Below are 25,893 nucleotides of genomic sequence, written 5' to 3'. Positions count from 1 at the left end.
AACATTCAGTAGGCTGGTTTCTATGTCACAGTGCTGCTTTCCCTTAACCTCACACTGGCTTCAATATAAAATAACGTGGATGCCACATGACAAAATGATTCGCCAAGTCCTGCTTTACAATTACAATGGGCACAAAGAACTTTACCAGCTTTATCGAAAATAATCCACGAATAAAGCGATGTGTCACTAAGCCGTTGTGAATGCATCACCCTTGCACGTATCACATGGGCTGAATTATGGATGTAAACACCAACATCCCTCACCGAACCACACACAAAACGGTCATATGCAGGGTTTCTGCCAGAGGGTAAAACGGGTATGGCGCCATACCCAAAATATTATTTTTTTAATTTAACATTGTGACCATATTAATGATTCTTATCATTATTGTATGATTTTCTTTACACTAACCCTAAATGTAACCCATTTTCTTTGTGGGGGAGCCCCCCCCCCCCATACCCCCTGTTGACTGTGGTTGTATTCAATTTCATAGCGCCATACCCAAAAATTTCTTTCTTGCAGAAACACTGATATACATCCAAAGTTTTATAATTCTGGAAGTCCTTCAGCGTATAAAAAGGGCTTTGCTAAAAATCAGGTAATTGATCAGATCTGCATACGTAAATGACGGATAGAACTGGGGGTCCTGAAGCCATTTTCATCAGAGATTTTGTACGAATCCTGCTTCCCAATGTAACCAGTTTTTTTCCATATCTGCTCTTTGTCGTCTTATCCAGTGTATCAAAATAATGCTAACAGTAAAAAAAAAAGAATATATATATATTTAAAAGGAATTAAGTTATAAATCAACTGCGAAGCTCGTATTTGTATACAACAATGAAACGCTATTGTTTGCCTTCCACGATGGCCGGCCGCACAGAGGTATGGGTAATATTGGTATTTTTCTATAGGGTAGATTCGGGTAATTGCGGACATCGGCAAAATGCGGACAATCTCGACCATACTGCCGCTACATTCCATTTTCGTACATTAAACATTTCATTTTATTGTCTGCAAATTGTAATGAGACTACAGATAGTTCTTGCAAATCCATGTTTCTCTTTTTATCCTGGTGTCACTTTAAAAACGAACAAACAACGTTCACAAAAATAGTATCTTACGTCACATACACACTCGGTGACACTGGCATCGGTCACGTGATATAATTTATTTCTTCGAACGTTTCCACTGGAGATGTCTACCAAATTTCGAGTAAAACGTTTCAGAATGAGAATACATTTGTGTATTTTAAGAATCTTTTATAATATGATACATAACTTAATTTTAAAAAACCAAAAACAATCGTATTAACAATAATAATTGTTTGATAAAATTAAACGACTACATAAACCGCAGTAGTTTAATTGCGGACAACATAAACCGCAGTAGTTTAATTGCGGACAACATAATAAGTACACTGCAGGGATGATCTATTCTAAATAAATATTTGTTTCATATAATATAATAAACTCATTTTTATTTCATTTCAATTGTTTAAAATAGCAACATTTGGATCAATGCGGTTTGAATGGCACAAGAGACAAAAACTTGGGTTCGGAAAATAACTTTAACCTAATTGCATATAATTACTGTTTTACTCGGTTTATTTCTTCAGAAAATGATAAAACATAATTTTGCAGATTTACTAGTTTAATTTTTTATATTTTGTAACCAAATAAATGTTTAAAATGCTGTGGATTAAAAGAAAATTGTATCCATTGACCATGTCCGCATTTTGCCGACGTATGTCCGCATTTCGCATCCTCTTACCATTCGTACTTTATTATAATTTACGGTAACACAATAGAATCTACCCAATGGTTGATTGTGATATATAGTGACAGGAAAAACAGCCAATAAAGTTTATTGAAATTTTAGATAGGCGTTATCGTGTAGTGTTCTGTTTCCATGTGGCAAATAGCCTACAGCGAAAGCCAGAGTGTCCGCAATACTCCGAATCTCCCCTAAACATCACAATAATAAATATCGTGCCGGAGACGTGTATTTTGATGAACTACGTTATGGGGTGAGAATTCGTTTCAAATTATCTTCTCTGATGGTGATCTCTTAGTAGATATTTTCAGTGAAACCCGTCTTAACCAAGATCCTGTTCAAACCGGAACATTGTCAAAACCGGTCAAGTTTCATGGGCCGATTTTTAAATATTTTAAAAAAAAATTCTAAACACCGGATCCTTACTAAATCGGATTTAAATATATTTAATTCACCGTTGTGATTCGGGTTTTAACAGGATTTACGTTATGCAACAGAGCGGGGGTATTTTAGCAGACGCAGAACGTTTGAAATCTTGGAGAAGACCAGCAGATAAAAATGAATGGTCCGAGTTTGATTTTCTTTAGTTTGTTGTGTCTACCTGTATACACCTGAGTCCGGTAAGAATGGAGGTCATTTGTGGAATTTATATTAAACCAGTGTTAAAGCGAGTCCTGAGTTATTTTCTTGCTTATATCCACTTAAGGTTCAAGCACGCTGTCCTGAGTACACACCTCAACTATCTGGGCTGTCTTTCCAGGACAGTTGGTTAGTTGTTGGTTGTTAGTGAGAGAGAAGAGGGTGTAGTAGCCTTATACCTACCCACTGAGTCGTTAAAACTCGCTCTGGGTGGGAGCCGGAACCGGGCTGCGAGCAGGATTCAACATTAATATGGTTTCAATATAGACTAGTTCACCGAATCTTAGCTACGAACAATTTCTTATATATTATTCACTATGTTGAGTCAAACGTGTAGCTTTTGTAACAACCATCCAGAAACCATACCACATCTATTTTTCGAATGCAATAAAGTTCACAACTTATGGGTTGCAGTTCAAAACTGGATATTGACTCAGACTGGTATTATAATTAATTTCAATAAAGATAATGTTATCTTTGGTATTATTAATAACGAAAAATCTAACTTCCTTAACTGGTTAATTATTAACATAAATTATTATGTTTATGGAACTAAGATACAAACAAAATATTTAGAAATCAAAGTTGTTAAAAATCTGTTGAAGTAAAAGTTTGAAATAAAAAGATTTATTTTATATCAAAATTGCAAATACGAAATGTTTAATAAACAATGGGCTCCATGGGCTAAGTTATTTAATGATAACGATTAAATGAAATATATGATGTTAGCTTAAGTTTGTTCTTTTCTATGGCTTGTTTGGAGATAGCGGAAAACAAGAAAAATAAACATACACCTCACGTATAACCTTATCTCGTCTTGTACCTCTTTTTCTTCTTTCTTATCCTCTCTCTTCTCTTTATAATATCCCAGATTAAACCAATTACATGTATGTATATTTACTACTCTTGTACCCACTTACATTGATGCCTTTTTGCATAGATGTGTGTGTGTGTGTGTGTGTGAATCTATGTATGTACATATGTGTATGTATCGGAGGACATCCGGGTACGTGTGTACGTATTTGTTTGTGTATGGATATATGTGTTGTATATTTATATGTACAGCAGTGATTTGGGGATCCCATCCCTGACACTGCTATGTTTGTGATCTGGGACAATAAAAAAAAAGAAAAAAAAAAAGTATATACATATTTAAAAGAAAATTAATAAAAAACAACAACAAAAAAACATGAACTGAATGATAGATAATAAGCTTATACATTAATTTATTTTAGTAACAGAAGCATGTTAAACGTCGACAATCCCGACTAGTTACGCCTTTGCATCTATAGATACATTTATCGTTAGTCGTACGCGAAAAACTCTAAACATCTGGATCACAAACACCGTCATTTTCCACCTTGTCAAATTCATTATTATACAAAATATGCCATAACAGCTGACTTGGGATAGGAATTGTTACATTTTAAAAGAATACTCTGAACTAGACTGTGTTTATATACGATGTGACTATATATACGAAGGCCGTGTCTATAGCCTCCACTAACGAGGGCTGGCTATATTCTCAGCAAAAATGCATATAGGCGGTAAATAAGTACATGTATTTGATTGATCCATATTACCGAACCATCTGGAACAGGAGGAATACATAATGTACGAACAGTGCATTTTCTGAACAGGGGAGGGGGTGGGGGAGTATATGAATTTAGCGTACCCTTTTGTGTACGTTTTCCATAGATATATGAATAGCGTCTGTGACGGAACATGCTCTTAATTTTGTTTTCGCCTGTGGCGATATTAATTGTTTTAGAGGGCCGTGTGCAGTTCCAATATGCACTTAAGCCCAGGTGGGCACTTTGTTACGTAATACCTCCGCGCGACCGTGGTCGAGCTGTGCCTAATACACACCCAGCCCAAGTGCGGAGGCCATGTGGCCAGTAGTTACGTAATACCTCCGCGAGTGCGGTTTTTATGACCGTGATTTTGGCGACTAGGCGTCAGCAAGTCTGGCCATCTAAGGAAAATTGTCTTCTTGGTCGCTGTGGAAATATCACTTGTAGGTATTCGGTGCCGCGATGTACCCCCAGGCGATACTGGGATTTTATAACAAATAGGGTTTTAGAGATATCAGGGAGAAACATAGGAAGGCTTCCAGGGGGAACGTTGTCCGTCCGGACTGGTAAATATATTATTTCTGCTCTGTTGTATAACCTTGATGTGATTGATGTGACTTTAAATATTTTAATACTGTATTGTACCAATATTATTTAGACGGTGCTGCCGGTAATCTGACGCAGTAAACTGTAGGCTCACTGTTCTAATATATATAAAGCTTAACCAGTCATCCTAGAGGACCTAGGTAAACTGTAGGTTATTGTCTTTATTGTGATAGGTACCAGTATTAATTCTGTATTACAAGGTTACTGAATGAGTAGATAAGGGTTAATTAAAAATGAACCAGTTAGGAATAGAGTTGTAATTCCTTTATTAATTAAGTTCCCCTGGAAGCGTTTCTCAATTATCACACGTGTGGGTGTTGTGTCACGGTGAAGTGATTAGAATATTGTATAAACTAGACACCTAGGGATTAACTAATTAAGTGATTAGTTCTGGGTTGTTACTATTTGTTGTTGTTAATTAACTACTGCGGCAGTACATTTGTCTGCGTAGATTAATACAGATTCCAAAGTGTATTGTGTTTTTGTTGTGTTTCCTAGTGAACTAAACGTGCTATATTATATATACTTTATATAAGATCTTATCTCTGTTCATACCTAGAGACGAGCCACGCGGGTATATACTGCCCGATACAGAGAGATCTAATAGATATACAGTTAGAGATATTTGGATAATCGCGTTTCATTCAGTTACGGGTATTATAGGATCCCCGTGACAGCGTCATATTGTCCCTACAGTACTAACAAAAAATTAATTATAATTAAATAAATAAATTAATAATAATAATAATGATGAATACATTTTTTTTTTTTAATTATGTATATACTTTTTTTTTATTGTCCTAGATCACAAACATAGCAGTGTCAGGGATGCGAGCCCCAAATCACTGCTGTACATATTATAAATATACAACACATATATCCATACACAAACAAATACGTACACTCGTACCCGGATGTCCTCCGATACATACACATATGTACATACATAGATTCACACACACACACACACACACACACACACACACACGCACATCTATGCAAAAAGGCATCATTGTAAGTGGGTACAAGAGTAGTAAATATACATACATGTAATTGGTTTAATCTGGGATATTATAAAGAGAAGAGAGAGGATAAGAAAGAGGAAAAAGAGGTAGAAGACAGATAAGGTTATACGTGAGGTGTATGTTAATTTTTCTTGTTTTCCGCTATCTCCAGACAAGCCATAGACAAGAACAAACTTAAGCTAACATCATATATTTCATTTAATCGTCATCATTAAATAAATTAGCCCATGGAGCCCATTGTTTATTAAACATTTCGTATTTGCAATTTTTACATAAAATAAATCTTTTTATTTCAAACTTTTACTTCAACAGATTTTTAACAACTTTGATTTCTAAATATTTTGTTTGTATCTTAGTTCCATAAACATAATATTTTATGTTAATAATTAACCAGTTAAGGAAGTTAGATTTTTCGTTATTAATAATACCAAAGATAACATTATCTTTATTGAAATTAATTATAATACCAGTCTGAATCAATATCCAGTTTTGGACTGCAACCCATAAGTTGTGAACTTTATTGCATTCGAAAAATAGATGTGGTATGGTTTCTGGATGGTTGTTACAAAAGCTACACGTTTGACTCAACATAGTGAATAATATATATAAGAAAGTGTTCGTAGCTAAGATTCGGTGAACTAGTCTATATTGAAACCATATTAATGTTGAATCCTGAGTGCTCTGAAAAGGAAGTAAATAATATTCTGCCCATTCACTTGATGAAAAGATAAAACCTTGATTGGTGTATTTAGCTTGCGATTTTGGAGTTATGGATTTAGAGTTTAATAAGTTGTATATATCCTTACATCCTCTTTGTCTTTTTAATGGAAGAATTGGGTTATTAACCATTTTAAATGTGTTATCTTTCAAATCATCTAAACTATATATGTACGTTTTTACTGCATTTGTTAACGAAGCATAGCTAATGAAATTGGTGGATATATTGTTGTTTTTTTTTATGAACTGGTCATCTTTATCATAAGGTCGTTTATAAAAACAATTTCTTTTTCAAAATAATTTTTATATAGAAATGGCTTACGATCAATGAGTATTCTATCATTCAGCGAAATATTAATACATAAAATATCTACGGTTTGAGGATTAAGTTCTTTCTCTCTTTTTAGCCAGCTAAGTAGGGTATCTCTCAAAAAAAATTCTTATTAAAATACGGAGACTATTATTTAACATCTCCTTTGTTGTTATACCAGTAAAAGAATTAAATAGGTTTACCCATTGTGAATTACTTATATATAATCTTCATAGCCATGAGCATTTTAAGACGGTCATAAAATTGTTTAAGTTTATCATTTTAAGACCTCCAGCTTTATAGTCTTGAGTTATTAAATCACTTTTTAATTTTTCAGGCTTATTCTGCCATATAAATTTAAAAAAATAACGTATTTAAGTTTTTTAAGATCGTTTCTCCAGGATTAGGTAATGATATTAAAAGATGTGTTATTTTCCTAAAACTGTTGGTTTTCTAATAGACCACAGTTTCATGGAGTTTTGCATTTCTTTTATTTTAGATTCATAATTAACTGCAGTAATATTTTTCAAATCTACTGAAAAATTAATACCAAGTAAATTGAATTGTGTTGCGCCCCAGTCCAATTTCCATCTTGTATGGTGGTAAACATCTTTAGAAAAACTTTTGCTCCCAATCCATATAGCTTTTGATTTTGAATAATTTATTTTTAGGCCTGAAATCTGTTCATAATAGTCTAATTCCTGTACTAATTAGTGTACTGCGAGGGACTCGGTAGATCTATCTAGAATAAAACATGTGTCGTCAGCATATTGCGATATTAAATATTCTTCACCATCTATATTTATGCCTTTAATAGTTGGGTTATTTCTAATAATAATTGCAAGGATTTCAGCACATATAATAAAAATGTATGGTGATAGTGGGTCGCCTTGTCTGCATCCTCGTTGTAAAATGATAGGTTGACATAGAAATCCATTTTGTATTACTCTTGACATAGAATTATTATAAAATGTTTTGATCCAATCTTTTATTGATGATTTAAAATTGAAAATATCAAGTGCTTTGTCTATAAGTGACCATGATAATGAATCAAATGCTTTTTCGAAGTCTATAAGAAGTAGTAATCCAGGAATATTATTCAGTTCGGTACATTGCATAATATCATATATTAGTCTTATATTTTCTCCAATATATCTTCCTTTTACAAAACCAGTTTGATCATTATCTATTATTTTGTCCAAAGTTTGCTTTATTCTGTTAGCGATGCAACCTGAAGCCATTTTATAAATGCAATTTAGTAGAGTCCAGGGGTTCAAACATTTTCAAAAAAATTATAATGTGCTAATCAATGTGCTAATCAAATATTCACTTGCCCCTTATATTTTTTCACTTGCCCACACTTCTTAAGGTAACAAATTCTGTTACTGACAGTACTTCATTTAATACAGTGCTCACTAATGTAATAATCTTGAAAGTAATTGGCTTAATTGCATAAATAAGGATTTTTGGCAAAACTTACCCAGGAAGTACGAAATCTATATGTCTGTTCAGTAGTATCAACTGTTTATAATTTTTGTCTGTCTTCTCTACTTGTTGATTTAAACTTTGATATATATTTTTTGTAGTGTCCACTTGTTCGTCTAAATATAATTATTGTGTCAATGTATATCTTAGTGACCACTTGTTTTATGGCCATGGATGTGGCGAGAACCCTTTTTACTTCTGAACCATTCTTTTATGACTGGCATTGGTTCAAAATCTTTTAGGGATTTTGGCCCATGTGTCATTATTGTGAGTATATTATTTAACACTCTTTGCCCCAGAACACTTCTTTGGGATGTTTTTACCCTGTTCATGGCTGAGAAAAGTCTCTCGCAAACAGCCGTGGTTGGTCTCAAAGTAAACACACGCTCTATTGGTCTGCAAATGTTTTTAAATAGTTCAGGCTTGGTAAACAACAGCACGGGGGAAGGGTAAAAAACGGCACGGGGGGGAAGGTGTGTACATCGATTGCAGCCTTGTAATTTTAATTTATTGAATATAATTTATTTAGTTAAAAACATTAATAAAGCAGAAAAAAAAATCACGAATATATTCATGTATGCTTAGAGGGAAATTTAACTTCACCTTATAGTCCGTCCCACAGGGGTCGCATTTAAAAAAAAAAAAATTGCAAGTATTTCTTTGTTATTTCCAAAACATTTTACTTTTCTTCTTACGTCAAACCAAACTGAAATTATTTACAAAACAACCAAAAACCCCTAAACATTTTTATAGAATGATAGCACAGACTATAGACGTTCATTTTACACGAACGTAGATCTAGACTACATTTGCAAAGTACCGAAAGACATTAAGTATGTCCTGCTACAAGGTTTATTATATATAAACTAAAATATCTTACAACCTTTATAAGAATACAGTTCGTAATATTTATGCTTTGTTCGAGTGAACTTGGAAATTATAAACTCGTTAGTCGCACTCACTTGCTTTACGTTCCGTTCATTTGCAAAGAGCAGATTCCGGAACCGCGCTAATTTAATGTTAATATGACAATTGTAAACTGTATCCCACTGTATATATCATGTTTGCAACGATTAAACAGTTTGATTGCACACACAAGGCATGTATACTTTGTTTATATATAAACTGTAAAGCGTATTGGACACTATTTCCAAGTTTAAAGATCATCGTACGAATTCAATCGAACGTTCAGTGGCGGAAATTACCGATCTCAGTCGATAGTAAAAGGGGAATTGTTATCGAACATTTCACACATTGTTTTCCGTTTTGGTGTGTTAATACATTGGCAATAGTTCCGATCGTTCCAACATTTAGGGTTAGGTTAATTCTCAGAGCTATGTAAATGCACGAACGATCTGAACTCTTTCCAAAGGATTTATCATGATTTGTAACAAATTGAAAAGATGTTTTCACTGTTATATTAGTCACTTGTCATCGGGAATATGCAGTTAACATAATTACTTGCCCGACATGAAAATTCCACTTGGCACGGGCGTCGGGCGATGGGATTTTTGAACCCCTGAGAGTTCAGGTAAAATTACCAAATGTTTGTCATCCAATAGCTCTAGTTTCGCTAAATAAAAACAAAAACAACTCTTCCCTGAACTAAATTATTGGGAGCCATTTTAAAATATTACCGTATTGATACCAAATAAATTCACAAGCTAAGGAGAACCAAAAATGACTCCATGAACTAGTCTCGGGGTGGGGTGGGGTGGTTAATGGCTAGCGAGAGTGATAGCTCCCCTTTATCGACCAGCTATGTGTGTCCATCATTCTACTCTGCCCCACCCCAAAATCATAAGTGTACGAGATTGGGGCAGGGGTGGGGGGGGGGGGGGTGGGGGTGGGGGGCAACTAGTGATGGAGCAAAACCTCAAATTCGGGGAAAACGTGCTACTCTGAAACCTTTCTACCATGCATTTCCATCATTCTACCCTCAAAATTACTAATCCATGAAAAAAGAGCGAAGTGATTCGTTTGCAACCCTATACATATATATGTTTGGATGTAATGCAAATAATAACAAAACAAATTTGTTGTCCAGATTTGGGCATTTTCGGCTCCACTACAAAAATGGGAGACTACACCCATGATTCCTGTTGGGACCAATTCACAACAAAAATAATTTCCATAGTCCATATATTATTTAATCATTAAAATAATTGTGTGCGCGCGTGCGTGCGTGCATGTATGTATGTATGTATGTATGTGTGTATGTATCTATGTATGTATTTGTACGTACATGTGTGTGTATGTGTGTGTGTATGTATGTGTGTGTGTGTGTATATATCTATATATATGTGTGTGTGCCTGCGTGCGTTTGTGTGGGGGTGGGGTGGGGGTGGTTTTGTTATGTTTTTTTGGTTTCGTTTTTGTTAGTTATTCTATCTATTGCTGTCTAATCTATTGCTGTCTATTCTCCACAACTGTTTTTGTATCACAGATTCGCTATGGTGTTACCAGTGTGCCAGTGTTAAGGAGGGGCAGGACTGTCAGAGCGACTATAAGGGGATGAACAAGTCCGCCCTGACCATGGAGGGAAAGTACGCCAAGGATTGTTCTAAACAGTTTGTTGGTCAAGACGACTCCACCTACAAGTGTGTGATAGAGACTCACATGAAGGAAGGAGGTGAGTGCCGATCAAGATGAAACAGCTGCCGAGGTCTTCATTTGTAAGTCGCCCTGGAAGAGAATGAATGAATGAATGAACGAACGAACGAACTAACGAACAAACGAATGAAAGAATGACAGAACGAATGAATTTTAACGACACCCCATCACGAAAAAGACATCGTCATATATTGGGTGTGAAACTAAGGTAAATGCGAAAATGAAGTGACGAACATCATCAGTGTAAAAATTCAAGAGGTAAATTAAGACAGTGTAAATAATTATGCCAAAAATAAAAATATATTACAGAGAAGTAAAATTAAAATTTAGAATAAAATTCATTATCACGAAGAAATTGCAACAAAAGTTCAGAATGGAATCGAAATATGATTACCCTGGAAAAGATTACGGATTCATGTGCAACCATATATATATATATATATATATTATATTAAACGTACATTCCTTTCTTTTAATTTCAGGATATTTTCTCAGTTTTCGCCGAGACTGCTCCGACGGTGTTCACTTCTCTTACAACCTCTTGACCAGTACTCCGAACATCAGCCATCTTCAAAATCTTCTACCAAACAACCAATCAGCATGCGCGATTTATGGCGACCTAGTGGTTTGTCTCACGCTCTGCGATGATGACTTCTGCAACGGCCCGAGACCGAACCAGACCTCGAACGATACCTGTGTGCCGAAATATTATTACAACGGAACGGAAAAGGTAACATGCGGTTCGATTGGTCATCTGTATGCCCGATACCCAACAGTGTTCGGGATTGTTATAGACGGAATTGTGGGAAATTTCTTAACGGCGCCATTGCTCTTGTGTTTGTTGCTTGCGTTAGTTTTACACTGACATTTAAAAGACACATGATTGTCAAGAAAAACAATATTCTGACAGAAATAAGATTTTATTGTCACCCTGTTGCTGAAGTGTTCGTTAGTTGATAATAATAATAATTATAGAAAAGAAGGAAGGCAGGAAATGTTTTATTTAACGACGCACTCAGCACATTTTATTTATATGGCGTCCTACATACATGTATGGTTAATGATTGTACAGATATTGAGAAAGGAAACCCTCTGTCGCCACTTCATGGGCTACTCTCTTCGATTAGCAGCAAGGGCTCTTTTATATGCACCATCCTACAGATAAGATAGTAAATACCACGGTCTTTGTTACACCAGTTGTGGAGCACTGGCTAGAACAAGAAATGGCTCAATGGGCCCACCGACGGGAATTGATCCTAGATCGATCGCGCATCAGACGAGCGGTGTACCACTGAGCTACGACCGGCCCCTGATGGAAAGCAATAAGGGATCACACAAAATAATACTAACAGCAAAGAGTGACTCAGCAACCAATTCATAGCATCAGAAGTTAACCGTGTTATTGGCGGTCATTTCATTTTATTTCTACTTATGTTTGTGCTTATATCCAATCAAGGTTCAATCATGCTGTTCTGGGCGCATACATCAACTATGTCGACTGTCTGTCCAGGACAGTTGGTTAGTAGTTGGTAAGGGAGAAGTCAGTGTAGTGGCCCTTACACCTACCTATTGAGTAGCTCTGGGTTTTGGAGCCGGTACCGGGATGCGAACTCAGTACCTACCAGCCTTATGTCCAGTACACCACCGAGACCTGTCTACTGACAGTCAGTCTCACATAGAACTCTGTATGGAATACAGAGAAACCTGCGCTAGTAGTAGATTTAGTTTCATCTACAATTTACTGTCTTCCGTGGAGGGACGTAGCCTAGTGGTAAAGCGCTTGCTTGATGCGCGGTCGGTTTGGGATATTTCTCGTTCCAGCCAGTGCACCACGACTAGTATATCAAAGGCCGTGATATGTGCTACCCTGTCTGTGGGATGGTGTATATAAAAGATCCCTTGCTGCTAATCGAAAAGAGTAGCCCATGAAGTGGCGATAACGGGATTCCTCTCTATGACTGTCAAAATTACAAAATGTTTGACATCCAATAGCCGATGATTAATACATCAATGTGCTCTAGTGGTGTCGTTGAACAACAAACTTTAACTTTAGATACCTGCGCTAGTAGTAGGCTAAATTTAATTTGATCTACAATCCACTGTGTTCTCTTATTTCTGTCCATCGGTATACTGGGGTATATGAATCGACGCCATTTTATCAAAGGCCGTGGTATGTGCTATCCTGTCTATGGGATGGTCCATATAAAATATCCCTTGCTGCTAATCGAAAAGAGTAGCCCATGAAGTGGCGATAGCGGGTTTCCTCTCTCAATATCTGTGTGGTCCTTAACTATATGTCTGACGCCATATAACCGTAAATAAAATGTGTTGAGTGCGTCATTAAATAAAACACTCCTTTCTTTCTTTCTTATGTTCAATAGCTTCAGTTTTCTCTATACTTGAAGATAGGTTTGGATTCCATCTTGTGCACAGATGTAGGAGTTTGAAGGTCTTAAAACATTGTTTATATTAGCTTGTGGTAGGCTAATGCGTGCATTGTTTTAATTGATCAGTGAAAGGTCATCTGTATTCAAGCTAACGTTGTCGTTGGTCAGATCGTCTAATGGATACTTCCAATGTACAGTGACAGTAAGATCAGGGCCCGCGCTTATAATAAGGCTGAGTTATAAAACGTTTAAGAGTTCAGACTCAATCTCTAATGACGTCACACGCATACAACGTGTATGGCGTTGCCATGACGTTCACGTCTCGGACTCTTATTAGAGTCTCGAGTGTAGACTCTAAAAGTTTTTTTATTACACCGCGGTGACGGAGATACCCGTGAGAGATTTTTCATATCCCACAATGTGAGATATGCTTTTTGAGAGGTCATGACCTCCGATCACATGATCCACGGAACTACTTTAACTCATTCATAAACAACATGCCATTAAAACTTTATGTTCGTGGCTAGATGCAATTAATAAAAAGAAAAAAAAGAATTTTTTTTAATACATTTTACATATAAAACTTTGTTTTTCGTTATGAAACAAAAATAGTTTACATTATTAAATAAACAAAAATATTTGAAAAGAAATGTTTCACGTCTGCTGTCGCTTACGTGTCTTCGCAGCGTTAAAATGGCACACTCTAGCCACATCTGTGTAAACGACTACGTTAAAATCGATGGTCAGGAGAGGGGACGGGTAACTTAAATTGTACAGCCACTCGGAAGCTATAAGATGTTTAACATTAGAACAGATACCGGACTCATGCGACAAGTTGCGAAATATCGGCTGACGAAAGTAGCGGAGACTGTCCCTTCACATACCTCCCCCAATCCCAACGTTGGCAACCTACCCGTAACTGATGCGACTCGAGAAATGAACGATGAACCTTTTTGGGATGATTTTTTTTGCGAAGCGTTTGAACCCACAGAAAGCCAGATAAGTACCCATTACGATCATTCAGAAATAAATACTTTTATTCAAGAAAATGAAAACCAAAATACCTTGAGAAAGACCACATATGACATTAAACGATGAGTCTTTCATGGCCACTAAAGGTGACACGCGCAATCGAATCAATAAACGAAACCGAACTCTGTGACATTCTATGTTCGTTCTTCATACATTTACAAAAATCTGATGGATCAAAGTACGAGCCCTCCGCAGTTTCGAACGATATTTAAAATCCCAAAATTGTGGTATTTCACTGATTGCAGGCACGGCCTTCGCGAAGTTAAATACTGTTCTAAAAACGAAACAAAAAGTTCTAAAAGCTAAGGGAATGGGAAACTTACCTCACCGCGCACAGTCCCTCAGTGACAATGATATTGAAAAATTATGGCAGTCAGGCCAGTTAGGTAGACACAATCCAGAATCAATAATAAACACACTTTGGTGGAATAACACAACACATTTTGGAATCCGAAGTGTGAAGCCACATCGCGACATGAAATGGGGCGATGTGACATTACAAACTGACGGTGATGGCAAAGAATTCCTGATGTTTACTGAGAGGCAATCCAAGACCTGTCAGGGGGATAATCCTCAAACCATCGTGATGTGCAACCGAAAGTTTGGGCAACTGGTGACGATCGCTGTCCAGTTGACCTCTACAAGCGTTACTCTAACCTGCGTCCATCCGGATTCACCAAACCTGAAACACCGTTCTATTTAGCAACAAACACAAAAGAAGCTTCTGAATTTTTTCCTTGGTTTAAACGCCAGCCTATTGGGGTAAACCGTTATCTTCAATCATGAGGCGAATGTCAAAAAATACCGAACTCGCTCCCAACAAGAATTACACAAACCATTCTGCACGAAAATACTTAGTTCAAAAACTTAATGAGAAAAATATCCCTCCAACACACATAATGCAAATTTCTGGCCATAAAAATATACAAAGCATCAACAACAACTACAGCCACATTTCCACAACACAGCACCGTGAAATTAGTCATATTCTCAGTAACACGGTATCGGACCACCAGTCACGTGCTTTGGAAATGCACTCGACAGACACAACTTCAACGAAAATGATTAATTCTTGTACTACATCTTCTACAAATCTTCTTGGCAAATTGTCTTCAATTTTTTCTGCTCCAATATATGGTGGAACCATAAATATTGACTTTTGTAAACACAATAACGATGAAACTGAATCTCCTGAAACCAAGCCCAAACGTCGAAAACTCACACGTGACACTGAGACCGACGCGCTTTGAAGTTTGAAAGTTTAAACGTTTTGTAGAAAACTCAATGATGGACTTTGAATAGTGATTGTTATATTATAGTTTATTAAACTAATATTCTGTTTACTACTAGTGTGTTATTTCTTTTATTTCTTTTTATTTTTGGGATGGAGGGACTCTATGACATTGCGAAAGCATAAATACTTTAATAGTATAAAAAGAGTGCACAGGCAAAGAAGGGTTATGCGCTCTGAATCACTCCGCTGTTTTGTTTATGTTCAGTGTCCTGTTTAGTGAGAGACAAAAAAAATATTTGGCGACTCAAATTAATAATGTAGCGCGTTGTAATAAATAGAATACTATACTCGTCCCCGTGAGAGACCGTTTATATTACAACTCGTGTGTTGTCGATCGTACATCACTCGCTTCCGCTCGTGATGTACGATCGAAAACACTCGTTGTAATATAAACGGTCTCTCACGGGGACTCGTTTAGTATTCTCTATATAGTTAATATCAGGGCCGTAGCTACCGGGGGTGGGGGAGGGGGCGGGGGCAATTACGACACCCCAGCACGAAAAATACATCGGCTATTGGGTGTCAAACTATGGTAAATTCAAAAATGACCAGTGCAACACGATGGTGGTATGTATTGTCCTGATTGTGGGGAAAGTGCATATAAAAGATACCTTGCTGCTAATGGAAAAATGTAGCGGGTTTCCTCTAAGACTACCAGTCGAAATTACCAAATGTTTGACATCCAATACACGATGATTAATAAATTAAGTGGTGTCGTTAAACAAAATATACATCAACTTTGTTACCTGCAACCTATTGCGTCTCGTGGACTTATTTATTTAATAGGTTACAGATTTTTGTGGAAGGCAAACAAAGTATGTTTTCAATAGGTGAATAACAGAGTGCTTTGAACATTATTGTGTAATAAACGTATTCAGTTTATGTTTTGAATGCCATTTTTATGTAGTAAAAGTTATTCTATTAAAATTCTTATGAAATATGAACTGTTAAAAACAACTTAATATGTAACCAAAAAGAAAACTGTCTCAGTAATCCAATAACACTAATATATAGTTATATGCCTAAAAGGCCAATTATACCTTGTTTTTATGTGTGTAGATATGTATACAGTAGAATCTCGTTGGTTCGACCTCGGATGGGTCGATCACACCGCAACGCTCGAACCAAAAACGAAGTCCCGGGTTTTTTGTCCGGTAAACCCTTGTATTAACTGATGATGGGTCGAATACGTCCAGAGTCGACTATAAGCCTTCGTTCGAACTAAATTATCGGTCCCGTCTGTGTTATTAGCTATATTTCCCTCGAACTGGTGATACATCAAATATGAAATGGAAAACCACCGAAAAGGACCAACAATTGCCGCCCTTTGGATTATGATAATTTAGGCGGAACGAGTTATAGATGGATCGGAGAATCGCGACACTAGCCAAGCAATCCTTTCTTTGCCAAACCTGTCATGTTGTGTGTTCAGCCAGCGGCTGTCGGTAAAAGTATTTCAAGTACAGCTAGTGTCACGGTTCCTTTTCGATGAACCGTGATAACAATCAAACAATTGGCCTCGGCGGGAAGCGTTACTCTGAACACGTCTACCACCAGTTTTCAATGAAACCAGGGGCGAGGTACTCAGCTATCATCACTTCGGCAAGGGCTTTTGCATCACACAATCGAGTAATTTCTAATAAATCCTTTCACTCTGATATTTTGTTATATAACACATTGAGTAAATGTTAAAGTTTGCAGTTACCAAAAGAATATGGTAACAGGTCGTTTCGCCCTTATTACTAGTTCACCCGAGTCGTTTTGAACAGGGTTGATTCGTACCTCTAACCGAGTCGTTTCGCCCCATGTTTCGATTCGCACTAATTTTTATTTTGTTAATAAAGTACATTTATTTATTGATTTGTCCTATATCTATTGATTTTTAGATGTCACACATTGCGTGTTTATATTTACAGATAAAAATAATAATATCATTTTGTTTATTTCTAGTATCATTTACTCAAGCCATATACATGAAATACGTACACGCCTTAGATAATATACAGACAATGTATTCACATTAATAATTAATTTATGAACAGTCACACTACTACTGATGTGCTGTGGTTTCTTATGAAATATACTACATACCCACCTGAGGTTAAACGACTCGGTACGAATGAGATTTAGGGCGAACCAACCCTGGGTGAATAGGACTAAGGGCGAAACAACGCAGAGTTCGAAATGGTTTTAGGGCGAAACGACCCGGATTCGAATAATATGTATCTAATGCTTTCGAGACGTTTTGGCCCCGCTACACATTCGGCCCCAGACGTTTCGGCCCCGTAACCCATGTCGTTTCGGCCCCAGTTATTGTTGTTTTATAAATCAAATTATTCAGTCACTTGTGTTTTGTTATTAAATTTTATCGTAAGTATTGTAATTTCTTTCTCTCGTTTTTGTGATTATTATTATTATTTTTAATTGAATATAATATCCGAGTGTTAAAGAATAAATAAGACCCAACCAACCAAAACTGTATTTAGCTTGATAATCCAAAAATGAAATTGAACTGATTTTCTTGTTTGTGTAAATACAATTTAATAAATTGTAATAAATTGTTTTGCGTTTGTTCTACTTAATTATATTTCCATGTAGACCCTTCCCATAATAGGGGCGCTTTACATGTGGCTAGAATTGGAACCACTGATGTTTGAATAGTAGGGGTTACATGTGTACAGAAATTAAGTACGATCACAAAGAATGTTTTCCATGCGGAGCACTCACTCAGGGTTTGGAATCAGTATCTGGATTAAAAATCCCATTCCTCGACTGGGATCCGAACCCAGTACCCAGCAGCCTGGAGACCGATGGTTTAACCACTGCGCCACTGAGGCCGGTAGGTAAACTGAAAGTAGCACAATTAAGACAGGTTCTAGTTCAGTTCAGTTCAACTTTATTTTCGTGCTTATATCCCATTAAAGTTCAACCAAGCTGTCCTGGACATACATCTCAGTGTTCTAGCATTTAAAAGAAACAGCAAAAACACATATGGATGCACAGTTCCTGAACCTAGTCGAGTTGTTTGTGATGGCATCGTGGGTTCGCTAAGTGCCGTCTTGTATCACTCTCTACCGCTTGAATCGTTAGTGAAACTGTTAAAACGTAATATACAAACATGAAAGTCTAAACATACTAAACGTAAGTTTCGTTCCTTATTTTATCACCATATCATTTATCGGTGATATTCTACATGAACGCGATGACGTACATGTTTATGTGTGTATGTGTGTGCGTGTCACGGTGTATAATATGTATGTAGGCCTGTTGTATGTATGCGCGCGCGCGCAATGAATGTTATTCGACAAATTAATGTTACGCATTTTTATTTTATTTTTATTATTACCGGTGTTACTAACCAATTACAGCATATATCTATATACACGAACACTAGATCGCCGTATATTGCATTAGGGGCCGAAACGTCCTGACACCTATCTAATTCCAACTTTGTAACTTGTGTTACGGAAATATCCGATGTTGACCGAATGGTTCGGTCGAACTACCCGATGGATCGAACACTTTCTCGAGCACCGACGGGATTCCAGCCAACGAGATTCAACTGTATATATATATATATATATATATACACACAATATAATATAATAAATTATGCTTGCAAAGATCAGTTATATTGTGATTTTTGTAACGAAAAGTCAAGGGGCATAACTAATCTAAAACAGTTTTTCATATTTTGTCTGGACGTGCAACTCATCCCTTCCCCCTCCCCCATCCCAATGGGTACGACCCTGTATGTACATAGCAATTTGACTGGGTATGAGCTTATGGTAAGGTATTTCGTATCCTCTAATCGTTTCCACCCTGTGGGATTCTCTTAGAGTGGGGGGGGGGGGGTGAGGTGGGGTAGGGTAGGGTAGAAGTGGCATTGTGTGTGTGTTTGGGGGTGGGGGAGTTGGTGTGTGTGGTGTGTGTGTGTGCTAATTTTAAAGACTCAATAGGTAGGTGTAAAACTACTACACCGACTTTTCTCTCAGTAACCATTAAACCACTGTCCTGGACTGACAGTCCAAATAGCTCAGGTATGTGACCAGGACACCCTGCTTGAACCTCAGTTGGATATAGTAATCAAGTTAAATATAACAATATAAAAATATACTGCTAAACTTTTGTACATAACACCCGGAAGTTCTTACGAGAACGCACCCTCAAAATAGGTGTTCATTTTATGTTTCATATATTGACCAATTATTTACCTGTTTAAAAATATATCCATACAAAAATTATTTAATGATAAAACCACGCACACGACTTACTGGTACACAAGTAACCGCCGGTTCAATGGTTTTGTAATATTACGTAGAATTTCTTTTCAAATCCACCCGCCGTGTCAAGTCATCGGCTAGGGCGATTGTTGATGTCTCGGATGAGAACTCGTATCAAATTATCTTCTCTGAAGGTGAGTTCTTAGTAGATATTTACAGTGAAACCCATCTTAATCAAGACCCTGTACAAACCGGAACATTGTCAAAACCGGCCAAGTTTTATGGTCCCGATTTTTTTTCCTCACAAATAGTAAAACGTGACCCTCTAAACGCCGGATCCTGACTAAATCGGATTTAACTATATTTAGTTCACCGTTGTGATCCGGGTTTTAACAGGTTTTACTGTATATACGTTGTGCAACAGAGCTGGGTATTTTACCAGACGCAGTTAGAACGTCTGAAAACTTGGAGAAGACCAGCAGATAAAAATGAATGGTCCGAGTGTGATTTTCTTCAGTTTGTTGTGTCTGTACCTGTATACACCTGAATCAGGTAAGAATGGAGGTTATTTGTTGAATTTATATTAAACCAGTAAACCAGTGTTAAAGGGACAATCCTGGGTTTACATTTCATTTCAACTTATTATCGTGCTTATATCCACTTAAGGTTCAAGCACGCTGTCCTGGGCACACATCTCAACTATCTGGGCTGTCTGTCCAGGACAGTGGGTTAGCTGTTAGTGGTTAATGAGAGAGAAGATGGTGTAGTGGCTTTACACCTACCCACTGAGTCGTTAAAAGTCGCTCTGGGTGGGAGCCGGTACCGAGCTGTGAACCCTGTACCTACCAGCGTGTAATCCAATGACTTAACCACAACGCCACTGAGGCCGGTTGAGTTTACAACCATTGTAAAATACATTTTCTTATTTAAAATAAGCAATCTAATTAAAATTAGCTCCACTATTACATGTGGATCTAACAGCAGCCAGTTTTTAATATCACAAAATGCATTGTTTATATTTTTAAAAACGCACGTGCGTCTGAGAAGTAATAGTTATAGAGTCGAGTTATAGTCTATTTTTAGAGGGTATTTCACCGTTTCAAAGTCACCCAATTGCAACTTTATCCAAATGTACTATAAGTTTGTAGATTAAATAAACTTAGTGTCAATTTTCACGGGTTGAAACTAGCGTCTGTCCCTTTAATAGTAAAGTATTCCGCATCCTCCAATGGCGTGCGCTACAACAGCTTGTTCTGAATGTGCACGTAAAACCCCAATGACCTGACCTGACCTGACCTGACCTGCATCCTCCAATCGTTTCCACTGTGCAATTCTCTTGGAGTCGGGGTGTGGGTTAGGTGGAGTGGGTGGAAGTGGCGATATGTGTGTGTGTGTGTGTGTGTGTGTGAGGGAAAGTTGGTGTGTGTGTGTGTGTGTGTATGTGTGTGTGTGAGGGAAAATTGGTGTGTGTGTGTGTGAGGGAAAGTTGGTGGGTGTGGGTGTGTGGGAAAGTTGGTGTGTGTGTGTGAGGGAAAGTTGGTGTGTGTGTGTGTGTGTGAGTGAGGGAAAGTTGGTGGGTGTGTGTGTGTGTGTGTGAGGGAAAGTTGGTGGGTGTGTGTGTGTGTGTGTGTGAGGGAAAGTTGGTGGGTGTGGGTGTGTGTGTGGGGGAAAGTTGGTGTGTGTGTGTGTGTGTATGTGTGTGAGGGAAAGTTGGTGTGTGTGTGTGTGTGTGTGTGTGTATGTGTGTGTGTGTGTGTGTGTGTGAGGGAAAGTTGGTGTGTGTGTGTGTGTGTGTGAGGGAAAGTTGGTGTGTGTGTGTGTGTGATGGAAAGTTGGTGTGTGTATATGTGTGTGTGAGGGAAAGTTGGTGTGTGTGTGTGTGTGTGAGGGAAAGTTGGTGTGTGTGTGTATGTGTGAGGGAAAGTTGGTGTGTGTGTGTATGTGTGTGAGGGAAAGTTGGTGGGTGTGGGTGTGTGTGTGTGTGTGTGTGAGAGGGAAAGTTGGTGTGTGTGTGTGTGTGTGTGAGGGAAAGTTGGTGGGTGTGGGTGTGTGTGTGTGAGGGAAAGTTGGTGTGTGTGTGTGTGAGGGAAAGTTGGTGGGTGTGGGTGTGTGTGTGTGAGGGAAAGTTGGTGGGTGTGTGTGTGTGAGGGAAAGTTGGTGTGTGCGTGTGTGTGTGTGTGCGGGAAAGTTGGTGTGTGTGTGAGGGAAAGTTGGTGGGTGTGTGTGTGTGGGGGGAGTTGGTGTGTGTGTGTGAGGGAAAGTTGGTGTGTGTGTGTGGGGGGGGGGGAGTTGGTGGGTGTGGGTGTGCTAATTTTAAGGCCACTACACCGACTTCTCTCACTAACCACTAAACCTCTCCTGGACAGACAGCCCAGATAGCTCAGATATGTGACCAAGACAGCGTGCTTGAACCTCAGTTGGATATAATAATCAAGTTAAATATAATTTAAAAAACATATACTACTAAACTTTTGCACATAACACCCGGAAGTTCTTACGAAAAAAAAAAGTATCCTTTTTTTTTTTACTGCACCCTCAAAATATTATCTTTCATATATTGGCCAATTATTTACCTGCAAGAGGGAGAGGGAGAGGAGGGACCGCCTGCAGTGGCAGGTCGGTAGCAGGCGGAGGCGGGGGGTGATAGTGCTATTGAATTTGGAATGGAGCAAAGTATTATGCCAAAGAGAAAAGGTGCGCAATTTGGGTTGAGGAAATTGGGCGCAATTTTGAACGGTCGGCCAAAAAGAAATACTACAGAGGCTTTCTTTTCAAACCCACCCGCCGTGTCAGGACATTGTTGGTGTCTCGTTATGGCTAGTTCACCAAGGTAAACATCTACTGTCCGGTTTTTTTAACATTTTGACATTTATTGAACCCGATGTTTACAAGTTTAATATCAAAAACAAGCATGCGTTTTCCGCCCAGATTTCAGGCGGAATCGATACAACCATGGAATTAATTATTTCGTGGCGAAATATGAGATGTACTAACAAATATAAACACTTACTGTATAAAGAAAACCTCCCGAGTTACGTTTTACGTATAAATAGACAGTTTGTCCAAATAGTAATCCTGCATTAATCCAATTGTCAGTTACGAACAAAATCTCGAATATTCCCGCCGGCCATTATGAGCATATTTAAAATGTGATTGAAAACTGTTGGCGGAATCGGATTATTTTTATTATTTGTCTCTGGTTCACGAGTTTCTTCCACGATATTTAATGGAATACATATCACGTTTAATAATAATAATAAATAAACTAATTAATGAATAATATTTTTAAAAATCAATTAATAAATAATAAATTAATTAATAATAACTAAATAATATAATAAAAAATTAATTAATACTTAATAAATAATAATATAATAATAAATTACTGAATAATGTTAGTAATTATAATAAATAACACAATAAATAAATTATTGATTTAATAATAATTAATTAATTAATTAATTTAATTATTAACTAAATAAAAACGTGGTTTTTTTCATTTATAAATGTTTCCATTACACACACACATACAAGCACGCACAGACACACACACACACACACACACACTTATATATACACAAGGGGGGGGGGGGGGGGTTGGGGAGACAGACATAGAGAGATGAAACGGGGTAGCAAGAGATCACACTGCTTGTTTCTTGTTGTTTTCTTGTTAATGTGCATTATTCGTAATTAATGTGCATTATTCGTAATTTAGTGTGCTTACCCATGTTTAACACACATTGGTACGAGGCAGTTGTCTCAAGCAGCAGTTGTCACCAAGTCACACTTATGCATTAATTACATTCAACAGCACAGTTAATATTCAAATGGTTAAGTAGGAATCAAAATGCACATCGGTTTAGCAATGTGCAGACAGGCACAAGGCAGTGATGACAATTGCTGCTTGTGATACCTGCCTTGTACCTGTCTGCACATTCGCTAAACCGATGTGTACTTTGATTCCTACTTAAACGTTTGAACATTAATTGTGTTGTTGACGATTGCCTCGCAACCACATGAACATGTTTTGTAATTAATGCATAACTGTGACTTGACAATAACATACAAGTAGTGGGATGGATGTGTATCATTCCTGTTCTTTTGTTAGTACCAGGATTACTTTAGGTAAGTTTACAGTTAACATGTTCATACAATTACGTTAAGTTCTAAATGTTACGGTTAACATTTGAGAATTAATGCTTGATAATTATGTAGTTGAACATACTTTTTCGGTACTTTATTTAAGTACATTGCTGTGCAGATTTGTTATGTAACTACATATGACTTATAGTACAATTTTTGAAAGTAGTTGAATGAATGTTTAAGGAATAAATTAGATGGAGCTGACAATCATTATAACATTTTAGATTTACATGTATAAAATATTTTCAACAGCCAGTTTAACTTTCAAATTGTCTGTTTCCCCATTTCTTTGTGTGTCTGTTCACCTTTCCCCAGAACTTGCTATAAAAGATTAATATAAATATTATGAAAGATTAATGAAACTATTATAATCAATGATTTTTTAGGTTGTGGGGTTGGGGGCTGTGCATGTTAGTTATAAGAAAGTTATATTATTTAAAAAAAAATTAAATTGAATAAAACCCCTAAAATAACTAATAACCAGTAATTATAGCTGAAAAAAAAAGATGAAAAAAAAAGATAGAAGAGTAAAAATTTATAATTAATAAATAAATAAATAAAACCCTTAAAATAACTAATGACCTGCAATGATAATTAAACTAAGATTTGTTTTTTTAAGAAAAACAAAGAGAGAAAAACCTTTGAAACACATGTAAGCAATGGCCTGTAATAATAATATTAAAAAAAAAAAATACTAAAGGAAATAATAATTAAAAAAAAGAAGTAAATAAATGAAGGCCTTAAAATAAGTAATGACCTGTACTGACAATCATTATTTTTTTAATAATAATAAAAAAGAATAATACACCCCAAAACTTTAATGTGATAATATTATTAATAATGCATATAATGCAACCCACACAAAGCACATATATAGAAACAAAAATAACAAAATAAATAATCAATTCCATTCAGTTCCGCAATATTTCTTTTTATTGGGTGTATGTCACGGGGATCCTATAATACCCGTAACTAAATAAAACACGATTATCCAAATATCTCTCCTAACTGTATATCTATTAGATCTCTCTGTATCGGGCAGTTCAAAACCCGAGTGGCTCGTCTATGTATGATCAGAGATAAAGATAATATATAAATGTGTTATTATAGCACGTTTTTAGTCGTTCACTAGAAACACAACAAAACCACAATAACACTTTGGAATCTGTATTAATACTATGCTGACAAATGGTACTGCCGCAGTAATTTAATTTACATACAACAAATAATAACAACCCAGAACTGGATCACCTTAATTAGTTTAATCTCTAGGTGTCTAAGTTTACACAATATTCTATCACTTCCACCGTGACAACAACACCCACACGTGTGATAATGAGAACTCTTCCGGGGAACTTATTAATAAAGGAATTACAACTGTCTATTCCCTACCTTTGGTTCATTTTTAATTAACCCTGGACCTACACTCATTCAGTAACCTTGGACTAGCAGAATTAATACTGGTACTTATCACAATAAAAGACAATAACCTACAGTTTACCTAGGTCCTCTAGATGACTGGTTAAGCTTTATATATATTAGAACATTGAGCCTACAGTTTTAACTGCGTCCCGATTAACCGGCCAGCTCACCGTCTAATATCCTATTGGTATAATACAGTTATTAAAATATTTAAATTCCACATCAATCACATCAAGGTTTATACACAGAGCAGAAATAAAATATTTTACCAGGCCGACGGACCAACGATCCCCTGGAGCCTTCCTTTTGTTTTTCTGCTGATATCTCTAACACCCTAGCTATTATCAAAAAAAGCCGAATCTCGCCTGGGGGCACAAAGCGGTCCTCCCCCTGTGTCAAGTGGATATTTTCCACAGTGAACCAGCCGGCATATTTTTCTCTAGCAGCCCTAGACTGGTCGTCGCCTAGTTCGCCAGAAAATACCCCGATCGTACCGAACTAAGTCGGAGGTATTTACGTAACTACTGGCCACATGGCCTTCCCAAACCTCGACTGGGTGTGTATTATAGGGTACAGGCTTCGACCACTGTCCGCAGAGGTATACGTAACAAGGCCCCTGGGCTTAAGTGCATATTGAACTGCACACGGCC

The 25,893-nt window shown here is 37.0% G+C and overlaps 1 protein-coding gene across 2 annotated transcripts in view; it reads left to right on the top strand.

Annotated features, from left to right (window-relative positions):
* LOC121390657 overlaps positions 1-25,893 on the top strand; it is a 40,721-nt gene that overhangs the window by 12,180 nt on the left and 2,648 nt on the right. The window contains exons 2-3 of one of the 2 annotated variants that reach the window (XM_041522523.1): positions 10,576-10,761; positions 11,225-11,799. In XM_041522523.1, coding sequence (XP_041378457.1) covers positions 10,576-10,761; positions 11,225-11,607 — 569 coding nt within the window. In that variant the 3' untranslated portion in view covers positions 11,608-11,799. Of the gene's footprint in view, positions 1-10,575; positions 10,762-11,224; positions 11,800-25,893 lie in introns of those variants that run through there. The other variant, XM_041522522.1, reaches the window with a different exon arrangement.

Source organism: Gigantopelta aegis, chromosome 15 (genome assembly GCF_016097555.1).
Source record: "Gigantopelta aegis isolate Gae_Host chromosome 15, Gae_host_genome, whole genome shotgun sequence".
Taxonomy (NCBI): domain Eukaryota; kingdom Metazoa; phylum Mollusca; class Gastropoda; order Neomphalida; family Peltospiridae; genus Gigantopelta; species Gigantopelta aegis.
The sequence above is the reverse complement of the archived record's forward strand: the minus strand, read 5'-3'. Positions and strand labels throughout refer to the sequence as shown.